Source organism: Pygocentrus nattereri, chromosome 22 (assembly GCF_015220715.1).
Source record: "Pygocentrus nattereri isolate fPygNat1 chromosome 22, fPygNat1.pri, whole genome shotgun sequence".
Classification (NCBI taxonomy): Eukaryota; Metazoa; Chordata; class Actinopteri; order Characiformes; family Serrasalmidae; genus Pygocentrus; species Pygocentrus nattereri.
The window spans coordinates 14,043,405-14,062,012 of record NC_051232.1 but is presented as its reverse complement, the minus strand read 5'-3'; the positions used below and the strand labels follow the sequence as shown (position 1 = coordinate 14,062,012).

Below are 18,608 nucleotides of genomic sequence, written 5' to 3'. Positions count from 1 at the left end.
AACTACTAATGAAGCATTAGAGCATTGACTGGAGCGCTGAGTGAGTGAACGAGAAGACGGCTGACTCTAATCAGCCCTTTTACATCATCACACACTTCTTAACACACAACAGGAGCGCCCGCCCCCCCCCCCACCCCCCCCCACCCCCCCCCCCCACCCCCTTTAAAAAAAAACAACCAAATACTTCACTCTGTCTTTATCATCTGTTCTGTCTATCACTTCAGTGTTCCCTCAGGAGGACTGTGTGTGGCAGGGGGTGCCCATGTAATATAGCTCATTGTAGTAGTATAATAATAAGAGGCTGTGCATGCTGTGCATGTCTATTATATATATATATATATTACACACACACAGTGTGAGAGAGAGTGCAACTTATATATTTTATAATTCTATGTAATAAAACTAATCTACTGAGTGTTTTACCAAAAGATTAAAAGAAATAGGTTGACATGCAAACAACATATGCAAAAGGGAAAAAAAACATGAAATAAAAACAGAATAAAATGTAGCATTAAGTAATGAAACAAAGGGGAAAAATATACACATACACACATAAAAAAAACTATTACTTGTATTTCTTTATTATTGTTTCACTTTGTAAATTATCAAACAAAATTACTTACATAAAATTCTACATGTGCTAATTTTTTATTTTATTCAGTTATTTAAAATATTTATATAGGCAATGGTCTTATTTACACATTATATTAAATGTAATTAAACATATGAAACTTCAGAGCCACTGATCTAATAGTAACTGAGAGCTAATGAAAGTTAAGTGTTCTGTATTTATCACAGTTTAAATTGTGCTGTTTTCAATGAGAGCTGTTTAAATAAAGGTGAAAGGATGAAATGCCCAATGACCCAAATACATGACCTACAAATGATGAAGGAGAAAATTCCTTCTTTTCTCTCCCTCTGGGGATCTCCACCCCTCCCCCTCCTCTCACCCCGCTTTCCACACATCCTCCAGTCTCTGTCATTCTGTGCTGCTCGTTAGTGCGCACGCCTTTGTTCATACAGGAGTGAGTGTGTGTGTGACATACACAAAATATATGCTGTAGACACACTGGCACAGACAAACATGCACAAGGACAGATGATGAAAATATGAACCCCACTCCCAAATGCAAGAGAAATAGGGAGAAAAAGTAATAAAAATGTCTTGTGTTCTGTTCTTTTGCTCCATCAGAAATAAAAGAAAATAATAATACAGCTCAAATGAGACATCACAGATGTTTAGAAAGAACAACTAAAAAAATTATTTTAAAATAGACAGAGAGAGAGAGAGAGAGAGAGAGAGAGAGAGAGAGAGAGAGAGAGAGAGAGAGAGAGAGAGAGAGAGAGAGAGAGAGAGAGAGAGAGAGAGAAACAGAGAAAGGCAGGACAGAAAGTGAGAGAAAAAAGAAAATGAGGAAGGGAGAAAATAGAAGAAGACAGAGAGAGGCAGTGGGGCAAGGAAAAGAAACCAATCAAGTTAGAGCAAGAGTGAACAAGAAGAAAGCAAGGCAGAAAAAAAACAAGAAAATGAGAATAGAAATGGAGGAAGTGAGAGAGAACGAGAAAAGAAATTGAGAAAAAGGAAGCATGAGGGATGGTGAGAGAGAGGGGGTGAGAGAGAGAGAGAGAGAGAGAGAGAGATAGAGAGAGAGAGATTGGGTTCTCACCTTGTAGGGTCTGCAGACACTGGCCTGTTTTGATGTCCCAGATTTTGACAGTGGAGTCGGCGTTCCCCGAGACCAGGATGTTGTCCTTCAGCTCCATCCCACTGGTCAGAGACTGATGACCTGTCAGCGTGTGGATGCAGTTCCCTGTCTCCACGTCCCAAACCCGGATTGATGTATCCAGAGACCCACTCACCACGTGAATACCGTCAAACTGCAAAGAAACATCATGACTCTCAATGAACATCTTAAATACATATGACCTAATGGTAACAACACAAACACAGACAACACGGCCTAATGATCATTCATATTAGAGCCTCAAAGATTAATTTCTATTATGACTCTTTAGGAGTCGATTCAGTGAATCATGATATCTCCCATTTCAGTATGATTGAACCTTTGGTCTGAATCAGAGTCATTTCTCAAAAGCACAGAATAAACAAATGTAAATGAAGGAACTATTTACACAGTAATTGAAATACATACAACAAAAAAATTATTAAGGCCATAAAACCTGCATATTTGTGCATATTTAAAAGTGCATATTTAATTGACTTTTAGAATGTTAACTCCAACATTCCAAAATCAATGCAGTTGAACCATCACTCTTAGATCAGTTTCACACTATAATAATAATGATAATAACAAAAAAGCTAATCTTAAGTGTAATAATACATTTATACAACAAAGATCTTTATATATATATACACACACACATACACACACACACACACACACACAATATAAGGTGCTAATAATATGGATAATTTTTCAAAATTTAAAAAATGCTATTTGAGCCAATGATAATAATAATAAAAATAATGTGTTTCTATGCATTTTTATGTTTATAAATAGGCTGAGACTTTAATGAATGCATTAAATTATAAACAATTTTGCCACCTTGAGATCAATGACTTTTTACATCCTTAAACTCCATGCCAGGTGCACCAGACAAACAAAGGCTATGTATGTATGTATGAATGTTTTTGTACCAATTTTCCAGACTATCTGTCTTTGTCCGCATTAAGCCATTCTTTCAATACAGAAGCTTTACTCAAGTGCAGATTAATGTAGGTTATTGTTATGAGGCTTATTATTACAATACATGCAGTAAAAACTCATTATTGAGTATGTATTCACAGTGAGGTGTCTTGTGTCAGTATTTGTGCTGTGAAAGGACCTAACGAGCAGTTCTGAGGAGCAGTGGGCGGACTGGGGTGCATTCATTTCACAACGAGACTCAATGGCCTAAAGCCCAGATCCGCTCACTCCCTTTCTTATTGTATTAAATGCTACTTTATTTGATTAAACTTTTCTTCTGTAATTGCTCTAAAGCTCTTAACAACCCAGACCCAAATGATCAGAGCAGGATGCTGGGGCTGAAATCTGGAAGACGGCCCGAAACCCAAATGAGCCAATGCCACTTATCCACTGCGTCCTTCAGGATGAATGTCGAAATCGCCGATTCAGGGCGTTACGAAACGGTTGAAAGCAAATAAACAACCCCCCCCTGACATCAAACTCTGTGCAGGAAATGTCAGAAGTGTGCTCAACATTTTACACCTTCAAGTACGCTGGCATGACTGAGCCCTCCACATGAACCTCCATGCTAACAGACGGGAACATCAGAGAACATAGCTGGATTTGAAACAAAACCCCATCTGCTGTACTTGCATTCAAAATAGAAACTAGGGCTGCACAGCATGTTATTGTATTATGTAATCTTTTAAATTTTTCTTATTAATTGTATTTTTCCATTTAGTTTTAGGGCTGAAATATGCAACTGTCTTCTAACTAATCACAGTGGTTTAATTGCGTGCTGTGAGCATCCTGACCAACCACAGAGGTGAATCAAGGTTTTCTATGTGAAAAATATGTAAACTGTCACTGTGTATGATAGTGGTTCATCCCCATATGCTGTGATACGGGATGGAGTAAAAATGTGGACCAAATGGGTTGAGAAATGGAATAGACAAATTTATATGAATATTTTAAGAATATTTAATTGTGCGACTGAATAAAAAGCTACCATTGCACAGTACTAAACACTATTTTTGATTGTATTTGATTTTGTATACTGTGCACATACAACAGTGTTCTGTATTTACATCTATTAGACTTTGCCACAAAGCCTAATTCTTTAACTGTGGTCCTAGTCCAAACTCTGAGTTTTGTTAGTAATTTTAAACATCTGTAGAGTACCCATAGTGTGCTTTCCAAATAAAATGAAACAAAAATTTCAAAGAAGCAATATTAGATCTCAACGTATATCTAGTTACTTAACAGCAACTTAAAAAAAAGGCATATATCACCAGTGTAGTACACAGTAATATAATAATAATAATATAATAATAATATGGTATTGCGCTTAAAGAAGAGCGTGTGAAAGGCTGGAAAGCTCTTCTTAACCTGACCAAATACTGCAAAAGTGCTGAAGGTATGAGCAGAAGGCCCATCTGTCCTTTAATCTGCATTGCAGGAAAACGCCTGCTGAGGCCGTGAAGGTGATGCCCTCGCAAAAAAAAAAAACTGCAGAGTCACTGCATGCGGGAAGTTGCGTTTCCACATCAGAGGGCAGGCAGGATAATGCTATTGTTTTGATAAACAGCTTAACTGGAGGATGTGGCAGTGGAACCTACTTATAAGCATGGACACTGAACATTTTAGTGTTTTCTCTGTTGATTCAAGCCCTTCATGAGTTGGTGTATTAACAGACCATAAGCACTGCATGAAGTCTCCAGGAAACAGACTGAGATAGGACTGCAAAAATGTTCATGTGATCCACACAGTCATTCTGACAGATTGTAGTACATTAGGTGAAGTGTAAGGGGAGATATGACATTATTTTCAAGGGTGCTCCATCATGTGATCCTCATGGTTAATAGATTGTAATAGTGCCAGCATCTCACCTGTAATGAGTAGACTCTGTTGGTGTGTCCCTGGAGTGTATGTAAGCAAGTTTCGGTCTCAGGGTCCCATACTTTGACCATAAAGTCGTATGCTCCGCTGACCACTCTCCGGCCATCATATTGGACACACCGCACTGCTGCCACATGACCCATCAGAACGTGCAAACACTGACCCGTCTCTATATCCCACACGCGCAGCGTCGCATCACGAGACCCACTAACCACCCTGAGAGAGAGACAGAGAGAGAGAGAGAGAGAGAGAGAGAGAGAGAGAGAGAGAGAGAGAGAGAGAGAGAGAGAGAGAGAGAGAGAGAGAGAGAGAGAGAGAGAAATAAATAATACACATTTCCATTAAAGCTACATGATATGAACAAAAGACCCCAGCATGATCTTGCTGTATATCAGCAATATAACTTAAATGTAATACAATGTAAAGGTTAATGGAAAATTGCAATGATTTCTCCAAATTTCCACTTTGTTAAATGGATAAGATGTAACCAGAGTCATTGAGTGGTTCTGTATGAATTGCTCCATTCTAGAGAAACTTACCTCATCAGAACTGTTCACTTATTTCTTGAGATTAACCACTGTATAACCATCATCGTTACGAACAAAAACTCTCAATGACTTTGTTGACATCTCAAACATTTCAGTAATAATAATAAAAAAATTAGTAAAACTGGTGGAATTCCCCTTTAAACTTCAGCATTATTTTGACAAAAAAAAAATCCTTAGTGTATAAAATTATATTAAGGGGTTAAATTATTAAGGGGTTATACATTATTAACTCCACTAACACAGCTAAAAAACACTTTTGTAGCATTTTCCTGATAGTATTGCACTTGCTCAAATACAGCTTTTAAAGATTAACTATGATTAACTACACAAACTTATGCAATTTATCATGATTACATTACAATTTTAATATTCATTTGACGGCCCACTTTTTTATTTTAATTATTTAGTCATTCATTAATTTATTTATTTAATGGTGTGACATGCTCTTCATGTGAAAAATGGTCACTGGAGGGACTGAAAATGAAAATGACTCCGTGACCAGTGAAGTGAGCTGGGCTTCAGGTCATTCAACAGAATGAGCAGTCACCAGACCCCCACAATGGCCTGCAGGCAAGAGGGCCTGAACAGAATCACCGAGGCGTTTGTGTTCTGTGTCTACAGAGAATAAAAGATGGCAATAAAAAAAACACACACACACACACGCACACACAATGTGTGTTGCTGTAATGTGTGTATACTAACACACCAGCGCTATAACCCGCCTTTTACTGCTCTGTGCTCAGGGTTTTATTTGGAGCAAAAAGGAGATCTACAGTGAAATCACATGATATACATATTATAATGAGCATCCACTCAAAGACGGTGCATTCTGTAAAACAATTAGTTTGTCACAAGAAAACATTTATATGACCAAAACATGGAATCATTTAAGAATATAATTTTTCATCCCCTCCTCCCACCACTATCATGGAGAGAACACTCAGCTCTGAGACCCTGCCTACTACAGAGTTTCACTCACAAGTAGAAGAAGACTTGTGTCCCATGTAGAACTAGCTGCGGTGTCATTGTTAGTGTACCTTTTCTCATGGAGGTGCATGCAGCGCACAGTTGAGGTATGTCCGTACAGCGTGTGGATACAGTCTCCGGTGTCTGCGTTCCACACCTTCAGAGTTCGATCTGTGGAGCCACTGATGATGATATTGTCCCTCATCTGAGACGACCAGACGCCTCCAGTGTGACCAACTAACGTCCGCAAACACTGAAGAGACAGAAACAGAAAAAGAAACCCAAAATGAATTGAGACATGCTAAAACAAACATTCTGGCAATTAAAACGTAAAAAGACAAACAAAGAAGCTCCAAATGAATAATGGAGCTATTTCATTTTCTTTCTAACACAATTTAATTCATCATTCTGACTTTTCCTTTAAGACACAATAATTACTGCTGCTCACGGAGCGTAAATCAAACAGCTAATATTCACAGTGATTCTGTAAGAAAGCTTGGCTGGCTCTAATGACTCAGGAAACACATTCTTCTTCTTCACAGATGATAGATTGGATATTGATTGCTGCAATAACAGAAATCTCTCAGATTCATCTGTGAGACCAAAGACCATTTTTGCCTGATTTAATTAAAACAGCTGAATTCAATTTAACTTAGGATGAAACTAGAACAAAAAAGTTCCCGTGGTCATTCAGCAGGTTATGATCTGGAGTAAAGAACCTCTGGATCAAAGTCAATAAAATGAAGAATGATTTTTTAAAAAACAAAAACAATATTTTATATATATATTTCCTTTCATGTCGTCTTTCTTCTTCTTGTTCTCTTCTTTCTCTCTATCAGTCTCATCTCATTCTATTTTTTTTTCCACTTTCATGTCTGTTTTTTCTATCATTCTGCCTCTAATTCCTTTCTCGTTTCTCATCTCACATCCCTTCTTTTCTCTTCTCCATGCTCTCTCAACCAATCTCTCTCCTTTCTTATCCAGTGTATTTTTCCTCTTACTTCTCCTCCTATGTCTCATCTTCTACCATCAAGCTCTTGCCCCATCTGTATCTCCATCTCAAATTTCTCAGTCTTTCTGTTCTTCTCTCATCTTTTCTTTCTCTCTGCTCCCACCCCATTATGATCAACAGTTCTGCATCATTAATCTGGAGGTGGTGGCTACCCCCTCCCCCCACTCTTTTCCTGTTCCGTCTCAAAACCGTTTGTGTTCCATTAAGCATCTCTTTGTTCCGTTGCTGTTCACTAGTCTGAACAAAAGAGCAACTAATTAGCAAGTCAACTCAATTAACAATAATAGCTAACCATTACTGTACTGACCAAAGGGACAGAGAGGGAAAGAGAGAGACCATACCACTAAGATGTAAAGATGACATGCAATTTTAAAAAACACTGAGATCAAAGCACAACCATAAGAACTCTTCCACAGACGTGGCCATAAAACAGAGCAGGCGGGGTAAAACAAATCGTCTGGTGATATCAGCAGAAACTGGAGGACTCAACATGTCACAGCTTTAAATGCTTTTTAAGCTAAAGCAAATCAGATGATCTAGTAGTAACTACTAAGTAGCTACGTACAGCTAAAAGTTAACATAAGAACAATGCAACACAGTTGCTTTATTTTAAATAATCTTTTCACGCACATTTATGTTGTAAGCGATTTTTTTTACATTAGAGTTAATTGGAATCCAGCTGTGTCGCATTGTTGGCATAAGCAAGTGTAGTAGAAAGATTAAGCAGTTTACTTTTAAAATGACCACCTTAAAAGAAAATTTAACTGATGCTTTTTAATTTCTTTAAAATTTTAAAGAAAAAAAAAAAAAGTCCACCCCTCAAAGCTCCCTCAGTGAAAAGAATTCAAACTCATATTTGAAAAGAAATGAATGACTATTTCATGAATATGAACACATTTCTAACTACATTATGCATGCTGGGGTCCATTTTAAAACAAGCATGTGTTACCAGGGTGATGGATCTCTCCTGAGAAAAGCCTGAAGGTTTAAAAAAAATGCTAAAGAGGCTGTAAGAGGTTTCTGCCCGTGTTTGGTGTTGATTAGAGCATCTGCAAGATGGAACGTACAAAATGAAAGATGACTCAGACGTGTGTTTATCTGCCTTTAGAGACGTCATAAAGAAGCTTGGCTCTGGCATCCATGAGAGGGAAAGATTAGCCCACTGCCGAGGAACATTTGATGCCACAGATCGAGCTTCAAATTCGAAGTACCTTTCTACTGTTTTTCTTCTCCTTTTCGCATTCCGCCCATTTTTACGCTCCTGACTAGTGAATGGTGGACAGAAGGACAGGTTCTGTCTGGTAAGTAACAATTATGTTTGGTCTGCTTTCTCTAAAACATCTAGGCAACACTCAGGAGATCAGAAAAAACAGAGCAACGTTTCAAGTTTCAAGTGCTATTTTTCTAGAGGGTGGTATTTTATAGGCTTGTGAACGGGTTCTATCCCATAGCCAGGATCTGCCAGCTGTTGAACAGACAGACTGGAGCAGCTGGTCATTCTTCGTTTTTCTCACCAGGCTTGCTGCTGGAACATCTTCACGATCCCAGGCTCTCGTTGGCTCATAGGTGGTTTAATTTTGAGCCAATTAACTGACCATTGAGTCGTAAGACTTTTGATCTACTAAAATTCTGTCAACTAACAGTGTTTTTATTCATTTAAATATTTGCTTGTATATATTTACAATTGTACTACTATGACTAACAGTAATAACAGGTAGAATGCTGAGTAAAACGGCAAGCTTGACCATGACCTTTGAAACAGTGTCACTATCATTAGTAAATTATCATTACTGACTAGCAAGTTAAGCTCACTAGTTAGGCAATTAGATGCTTTTGAGTGAAATAAAATTGCTAATCATAGTTATTATAATGATTCAAGTAAGTAGAATATAAAGAACTGGAACTGTAAGTTCTGTTTGTTCCAGGTCGGGTCCAGTAGCATCCAGCTGCAGGCCTGCAGACCAAGCCCCAGGCTGGAAACCTTTCAGTTTTTCCACACTATAACTTCATAAATCCAAATCAAAACCTGTACAGTTTTATGGGAAATGTAGTCCCGACTGAATTGGACTAAAAGGTTAGATGAAGGGAAATGACAAGGCAGGAAAGAGCGGCACAATGTGGAGAGTGGAGTCTCTAAATTCACTTAGCTATCATTAGACATCATTAAACAAAAGCAGGGTGAATGTTTCCAGCCGAGAGTTTTTACTGCACTGATCTGGGAACAGCTTCACTATTTATTCTCAATGGCTAAATTTATCATTTGTGCTGCAGTAGCTGTTAACAGATCAGCAAAAAAAAACGCAGATGCTAGCACTGTGTTTGTGTGTGATTACGGTACTGGCCGCAGGAATCAGCAGTGGGCGGATGAATGCAGGCTTTTCTCTTCCCCCCCCATCCCTTCCCTCCGTGTGCTGCAGTCTGCATGTAAAGAACTTGGTGGTCAGCCAAAGGTGCAGGCTGAGTCATGGACAGAGAGAGAGGGAGAGGGGACAGATCGAGGAGGATGAAAAAGATGGACAAAGATAAAGCAGAATGAAAGAGATAAGAAAAGCTTGAGGAGAAAGAGAAGGAGAGAAAGGAAAAAGAATAGACAGAGGAAGGAAAAAAGAGAGAAAGAAATGAGAGAGACAGACAGACAGATAGATAGACAGGAGAAACAATAGGATGGAAAGGCAGAGAGACAGAGATAGGACAAGCAGAAGACGAGAGAAATGAAAGACAGGGAGAAAAATCAAAGACGAAGAGAGGGAGAAACAGATAGGAGAAAGGATATAGAGAAGTGAGAGAAAGAAGAAGAGAGAGGGAGGATCTACTACTCTGCAAAGTTAACAGTTAGCAAGACTTAAGGCAGGACTGTTTTGAAAAGAGCTTTTCAACACTGACCCATGAGCACTTCACAACCCCCTATTGACCTTCACATTCCCATATACGTAATGTGATGTGAGATGTGGGTCTGGTTTGTCTGGGCAGGCTTCAGCATTCAGACTGACCTTCAACACAACAAGGTCATATACAGTCATATGAAAAAGTCTACAACCTTTGCACAGGCCACACATTCTTTTTTCCAACATGATAAATTCAGCAGATAAACAGTAAAAAACTTTAAAAAAAGGGGTTTAAAATGTGCAGAAGTGTATTCTCTGTAGAAGATGCCTCTTTTTCGCTTATAAAAGCAAATCTAAAATAGAATTTGACCGGGGCGCCCAAACTTTTGCATGACTGTACTTCTGTCCCTCCCCACACAGCCCACAAGGTGTATGATATAAGCAGCTCTCACAATCTCACTGAGTTGACATCTATTCAAAATGTTTATTATTAAAGAATAATAAAAAGACACTTTTGAGGTGTACAGGAGCTTCACCTGAAGTTGTAAATTATAATGAATTAAAATAATTTATTTAATAATAATTAAAAATTCTGATAACTGAAGTGGTCTCTAGTTTGGTCATGTTTGGTCTCTAGTGAATGATATTTATAGAAAGTATAATACATATGAATACGCATGTTAAAATGTATAATTAATTATATATCGAGATCAAAAGATATGTATTATTAATGATCAATGATGTTTGCAGTTGATCTCAATGATAAAGCTGATTCTCTGCTGTTCTGACTCTGATAAGTCTACAATCACCATCCCTCCCCCCCCATCTCTCACAACTGAGACAGAATGAGGGGAAATAAGCAGGCAAAGACAAAAAGAAACTGAGTGAAAGAATGAAAGGAAAAAAAAGTAAATGAAAGAAAGCATGAGAAAAGAAAAAAAGAAAAAGGAAAAAAATAAGCAAGCAATAAGTAGAGGAAAAAAGAAGAAATCAAAACTAAAAGAAAAACGAAAGAAAAAAAAGTGAAAAATACAAACAAAAAGGGGGAAAAGATGAACAGAAAGAAAGCAAGACCTAAAGAAGCAGGAAAAAAGTGTAAAGACAAAAACAAAAAGGTAAAAAAAAGAAATAGAAAGACAAAAAAGGAAAGAAAGAAAAAGATTAATTAGAAGTAGATTAGTAGATTAATTTGAAAAAGAGGGACATTGAAAAGTTGAAAAAATATGATTTTTTATCTGTGGAACAAACGGGTGAACTCTGAACATTCTGAATGTACTCCAAGGTCCTGAACGTTTATGTTTACGAGCTGTTTGTATTTCAATCAGGTGAAGTTTGGAATAGCAGGAATAAAAGCACACAGAGATAACGATGAGCTGTTATGCAGGCCTGGCTGCGTTCACACCTTTGTCATTTAGTTGTTTCCTCCTCGTATCCTGTTATCGCGACACTCCCGTTTTTATCCACGGTGTATTCAAATGAACAGGATTCTGCATTTCAGCCTAATCTGCTCTCATAATCTCTCACAGTGTGAGTTCTGTTCATTCAGCATGGAGACGCTGCCAGTAACGCTGCTATCACACTCAGCCACTCTAATCTCAACTCATCACAGATAACGTAGAATCACTCGTTCCTCTTCCCCCATTCATCTCTGAGAACACGATCAGCCCACTGAACACTACAGCCTGCAATTTAAACATCACTTTAAATGAACTGCAGGTTAGTAGAGCCCAAAAAACACCTAGAGACGACAACCAGATCTGCATTTCTGACAAAACTGTTAATGTCTTAGACAAGCTGTTATCTAAACCCTGTCACTTGGAAATTACCTGATACTAAAACACTACAGGACAAAAACAGTTTCAAAAAACTTTATCACAATTAAAGGGGAATTCTGCATAATTAAAGAGTTAAGGTGTAAGCAAAGTCATTCAGAGTGGGTTGGTGTGAAATGCTTTGCCCTAGAGAAACTTACTGACTCTGAAATATTCACAGTATTGGTGATGGGAACACCCACATCTAAAAGCTCACTCACAGAAAGTTATCATATTATTATATTATACAGGCTGCTGATTTCAGCACAGCTGTAATGACTCACAAACTTCACTGATTTGATACAATACAGGGGTGTCTCTATTAGATGCAACAATAATAAAGTGCCAGAAAAGGTGCTTTATGCTGAAGAGGAGTTGCACAGATTTTCCATAATTTCTGCATAATTCAGTGGTTAGTTCGGAGTGAAATGGTTTATTGTAGAGCCTCAGGTGTCTTTACAGCGGTGGTGATGGGAACCAGGGGTCACCATGTCTACAACCCAAACACAGCCATTTTATTGACTATCCAAAAAACCAGTGAACCTTATACATAATGCTGATGATAGAATATAGGTACCTATATTACAAAATATATTAGAAACATTGATGGAACTAATTAGTTAAATGTTAATGTGCTTAAATATTTGTTTGTGACTCTGTGTTTGACTAGTAAACACAGTATCCTTTTACAATCGACCAGAAGCTCTCTCATCAAAACTGTTGTGCTGGCAGACTGCTGTATTAAAGGGCCATAACATGAAAGACTTAATTTCTCACTTTTTAAAAATAAATGATTATAATGCATTATGTAAATATTTAACTTTCTAAATGTACCAGCTTATCTACAAAATCTAAGCTGCGAAGAAAGAGTTTGTCGTGAATTCATTATTTTTGTGATGTCACATATTCACATTTTTGTGATGTCACATATCTTGCTACAACAGTTTAGCTTCACACATTCATGCTTAAGTTACAAGAAGTGTTCCAGCCTGGTTTGCTTTCTGACTAATCCACAGCCTATCAGAACAGAGCATATATCAGTATTAGAGGCACGAACGTTGACATAAAAAGGAACTGTTTTTGGTATATGAAACACACATGCACTATAAGTGGACCTCAAGAGGACACTGGTCCTTTAGAATTCAACCATTAGCAACCATTACTTTCAAGCTAGTCTCAGATGAGAAGAAACAGTACAAAGGGGGAATTTCACTGCTCCAAAATGCAGCAAAATCTCCTCCTCAAGAGCAGAGAGATACAGAGAGACGCTACACTGGAGCTTTGGATCTGTGGGGAAAACTCGAGCAAAAACAGAGCAGCACAACCAGGCCAATTTTCCCTAATCATCCATGATCTCCAGTCAATTTATAACTGAAGCACTCCAAAGTAATGAGGGTCTACAGCAGCGTGTGCTTAATGAGCTCTGTGCACTTATGTGAAAAAGGAATTTCAACTATTCTCTTCCAGCGACATTCTTCAGCTCGCCTTTATCTCCAAAACAATCCCTGACCACATCAGAGAGAGAGAGAGAGAGAGAGAGAGAGAGAGAGAGAGAGAGAGAGAGAGAGAGAGAGAGAGAGAGAGAGAGAGAGAGAGAGAGAGACGCAGACACACACAACCTTGGGCAGCTGTAGAACAACAAAACAAACAAATGTATATGTATTGTATACTTGAGTACCTATATTGAGGTAAGGCATATCTAAACCTAATCCAAAGATGAACCCTAATCTTGATCTCAGGACCCAAAAAAAAATTTTTTTTGATTTTTCTGCTTTAAAAAAAGAAACATAGATCTTTGTAAAAGTAGTTTTTGGAGTACATTACTGGGAGGCTTTTGCTTTCTTCGGGCATTACAAGGTCAAGCCTGTTTCAGCCCTGAAAACGTACGTAAACAAATAGGCACAAACTACAGGATTGATATCAATGGAGATACAGTTAGAAGTCAAGGGACAGGCATTTGAAAGCTGGAGTAAGTCTCTTCAGATGTGTTTATTGATCTCTATCTGAGATTGTTTGGGTCTTGGTCAGAGAATATATGGGCAGAACCTGCGTCCATGGGATTTTATGGCACTTAGCTGATGAACTGAAGAGTAACGAGAATTGAGAGAGAGAGCACACAGACCCACCCAAGGTCATCAGGGAATGGTGTATAGAAAGCTAGGATGAATGATGCTGGGAAAGAGTAGGGGAAGGAGGCACCTTGGCCTACACAGATAAGGAGTACAATCCACATTTAACATGAAATAACTTAACCTCAATGGTGGCCATTGTCAGTATACAGACACATCAAAAAAGGGTGAATGATGTGGCAAAAATAACATGACATTTTACTGTATCTACTTTGATTTTAAACACAATCTTGAACGAGTAACACGCTCCAGCCATATTGCAGTTATTAAAATATAAGACGACACCATAATAGGCAGCCATCCAATCAGCTACATGGTTACTTTACAGTCATGCAGCAACTGTACACTGGTTGTCATTCAAAAGCTCTTCTTAATTTATCTAAATCTGTTCGTTGTATGATCTATGCAACTGCTCAGTATTCTAGACGTGCTGACCACAAAAATCATAGACTCCAATAAGCTAAAAACAGTAGCAGCTGTTTTGATTTTAGTCCATGTTTATAGATGTGTGTCAGAGCGAGAAACCACACAATTAAGTCTATTACAGATTACTCAACAACTCCACACTGTTTCTCATAATTTATTCATGCTGTTAGCACATTGGTAATTGACTGGGTATAAGCAACCATTACTTATAACCATATAAACTTCAGACAACAGAAAGATCTTGGTCATCTGACTACATCTGTGCTAAGGAAACTTGGTTAATGTGATTTTATGGCTGAACTATCACTATCAATGTGGTGGGAGGGGTGGTTCTCAGATCACCATAACCTGTTGCAACCAACACAGGCAGTGCTATTATCACCAGCTAAAAGAAAAGGCTTTTAATGGGAAAACCATCAGATTTTAGAGATACACAATATATGTTTTTATTTTTTTTCATGATATTAGCCTTTGCAATACTGTTATCACAGATGGCAATATGCAAATGACCCTCTATCCAACCACAGTGCAGTTCACTGAGCATCCTGACCAATCACAACAGGGAATATTCACCAATGTGTTTGAACATATTGTGAAGAATATTACAATATGTAGCAATATATTCTCAAAACTCATTCTGTTCATACAGTGCAGCCCTCCAAACAATTGTTACATGCTAATCAAGGCTAGCGTGTGGCTAAAGTCTGCACCTTGCTGAATCTGATCTGTGCACTATGGGGAATTCCTCAGCACCAATTAGGCTAGAAAGACCATTTCCTTTTCAAGTGCCTGTCAATGAAAGCCAGGATGGATTTCTTTGAACCATATCGCACGCACACGTCTTTCCTTTCCTCTTCTCTCTTTCGGCTTCACACTGCTGTCCCAGTTTGTGCTTTAGCCCTGATTTATTCCTCTCTGTGAAAGGCTTTCCTCCACAGCTGCTAATTCCACCTGCTCCTCAGCAGCCGTGAGCTTTTTTCGTATCATCATCTACCCTTGTGGCTAAGAGGAAGCCGATTTGATGATGTGTGTTCATTATTGCGATGAATTACATTAGTATTGAGAGTGATGAACTTAATATTTGAGATACTTGATAGAATATTTAAAAACGGAAATCCTCAATAATTACATTAGCAGCCATATTACAGAGCCTCTAAACAACCCCTAAATAGCATGTGCTATTTTTTTTTTTTACCCTCTGCGTTTTTATTTTTAATGTTATGCCTGTTTCAAATTGTAAGCCTATAAAAGTAGTCAAAAGTCTGTGGCATAGCTACACAGTAAACAGCCATTTTGAAGAATGAATTTTGTGTGTACTTGGCTGATCGGAGTAAAGGAGGGGGTTTTTCACCAAACTACAGCAATAGGAAGAATGAAAGCTGTTCCCTGATCAGTGAGAAAGAGCAGCTTTACCGCACGACCCTGTCTGACGAGTGGATGAAAGTGGCGCCTGGCCAGAAAGGCGGAGACGACCCTAGTCATCCTAGAGCGAGTGGAGCTGAAGCCATCTGCCACAGTGACGTATCCCGTCAGACAGCAGCGGCAACACTGCGGAACGAAAACATACACCTACGCAGCCCCTGCTGCAGCAGGAACACAGCCAACCTGCAAGAACACGCACTGCTAAACTGCTAATGTACACATCTGAGAGCTGGGGGTGAGATTTAACTGTGAACATGATTTAACTTATGAAGAGATTTTGGGTGAACTGTAATTTCAGGAGACATATTCAGATTAATTACGCTCTCCAAGCTCCACCCACATTCATTCATTCAACCTAATGAGAAACTGTGGATCTAGTTTATATCACAATACCTACATTTAGAGTGAGTTACTCATTTAATGTAATGAAAAATCTGAGAAGAGAGAGAGAGAGCGAGAGAGAGCGAGAGAGAAAGAGAGAGAGAGCGAGAGAGCGAGAGAGCGCGAGAGAGAGAGAGCGAGAGAGCGCGAGAGAGAGAGAGCGAGAGAGCGCGAGAGAGAGAGAGAGAGAGAGAGAGAGAGAGAGAGAGAGAGAGAGAGAGAGAGAGAGAGAGAGAGAGAGAGAGAGAGAGTTCTCTATCACTCGTCTGTCTTTGTGTCCAGAGTAAATAATTGATGAGGACAATAATATGGAGTTTTCCCGGACGAGTTCACAGCCATGTATCTGCTGTGAGACGAGCGTAAGACAGAGTAACATGCACACGGAGAACAGTGTCATGACACTCCACTCCCGAGAGAGCGAGAGAGAGCGAGGAAGAGAGCGAGCAAGAGAGAGCGAGCAAGAGAGAGAGCGAGCAAGAGAGAGAGCGAGCAAGAGAGAGAGCGAGCAAGAGAGAGAGCGAGCAAGAGAGAGCGAGCAAGAGAGAGCGAGCAAGAGAGCGAGCGAGAGAGGATGTTTTACACATCTCCTCACTCATAAAACTCCAGACATCCGGATGACAATAAAACTACCACAGGATGAGCACGGATGAGCACGTTTGTAGAATGCAGAGTATAGCTGTAGATCTTTAGCATTACAACCGTTCATTATTTCTCAATATTTTTTTCTAAAAGAAAAAAAAAAACAAAACTGATGTTGTGCATGTGAATATAATGTAGGGGTGAGCAACAGGACAATATTCTATATTGTGATAAATTATGTCACAACATACTTTTCTAAGCATATTGTGGATATCATCAGTACTCAAGGAACACTGACTATATGCTTCATTACAAGTGAGCATCATTTTGTCCTGCTTAATAGGATTTAGTGCAGTGTGCAAAATACTGAATACAACTGATTGTAGGTGTAATTCTAGTATTACTATTATTATTACTATTGTTATTATATACTATCATAGTATTTTTATATGTGGCACTATAGGTTCTATTTGTTCTATTCCAATTAATTCAATCCCAGAAAAACTAAATATTGTGTACTACGAAAATGTCAAAGTATCATGATGAAGTCAGGGGGCAAAAATACAATATCATGATATTTGAGAATGTTTCCATGTTAAATTATATATCACAATATTAGGTTTTTGCTAAGTGAAACCGATACATTTAATAGTTAGAACAGACACAAAAAAAACTGTCAAAAACTTTGGCTATTTGATGATCATACAGTGATTTCACACTGCATTAAATCAAACAGGACTAATTATGTTGTCTTTGTAATGACTCATACAATTGTTGAGTTCATGTACTGACAACAACCACAATATGTTCAGAAATAACAATTTATCATAAAAACAATAAAACACTGTCATATTGCACATAACCACTGTGATAACTGCTCTTATAATAAACCTGCAGGATCTCACTTTTCTCATTGATTTTATTAACTTTCTTCTCCTGATGATACCCTAGCATGGCATAGGCAGTTGACGTTTTACCATCCAAACTGAATAAATCATCAGATTTTTCTGTTTCGCAATTCGGAAAGTGTTTAATATTTGGGGGAAGATCTGTGAAATGCACTAGGTGACCAATTATGGTCAGAGCAGCACAGAGTTTAGTAGAAAACAGTATTTCAGCCTGTTTTTTTCTCAGAGAAGGAAAAAAGCACAGTGATATGGCTGACCTGGATGGCAAAAAATTCACAGAGGAGCAGCTGTAAAAGAGGAAAGTACCCCAGCACCCCATTTCCATTTAATACCATCCTAATAGGGCTATATATAATTTTTCTATAAGTAATGGTTACTTAATGGTTAACTGTAACTATATCACGGCATAACATAATATTTATTTGGGGGGGGGGGGGGGGTGTTAAGCTAAATTCTTAAAGCTAGTTTGTTAAATAGCGGTACTGTGTAGATAGCTAATCATGAAAAATATATGCAATATATGTGCAATAAAATAATTATTAGAAATAAAATTATTAGAAAGCTAAAAAAGCTCAACTCACATTGATGCTCACTGTGTACAACTATCACAGAGTACTATCTGCAGTTTGGACTGGAGCCAAGAACTCACAGCACAGAGCACCACAACCTTTTATTGTGAGCTGTTCCAACATAAATCATGAGATATAGCAGTCTTCTTAAACTTTTAAAGTTCTTAATTATATAATCACAAATATACATCAGCCACATACATTGGTATATAACGGCGTTTAATGTGGGAACCTGTCCTTTGCGAGTAGCGCCTGTTTATTCACTAATTTCTACTAGCACCCCAAGTTCAATCAATATCAAGCTAATGATTCTGATATCATACGTCCTACAATAAATGGTACAGTTTTAGTTTTTGTAATGTTTTGCTTCCTTTCTTTGTAGTAACTAAAATAAAATGTGCTGTAAATAAAGATTATAATTATTAAAAAAAACAAAACACTAAACAC

The 18,608-nt window shown here is 38.2% G+C and overlaps 1 protein-coding gene across 3 annotated transcripts in view; it reads right to left on the bottom strand.

The window, feature by feature from the left end:
* fbxw7 (F-box and WD repeat domain containing 7) overlaps positions 1-18,608 on the bottom strand; it is a 208,714-nt gene that overhangs the window by 2,616 nt on the left and 187,490 nt on the right. For all 3 annotated transcript variants that reach the window (XM_037532579.1, XM_017713536.2, XM_017713537.2), the window contains 3 exons: positions 6,171-6,352; positions 4,576-4,801; positions 1,667-1,877 (listed from right to left, as the gene is read on the bottom strand). In XM_037532579.1, the coding sequence (XP_037388476.1) occupies positions 1,667-1,877; positions 4,576-4,801; positions 6,171-6,352 (619 nt within the window). The remainder of the gene's footprint in view (positions 1-1,666; positions 1,878-4,575; positions 4,802-6,170; positions 6,353-18,608) is intronic.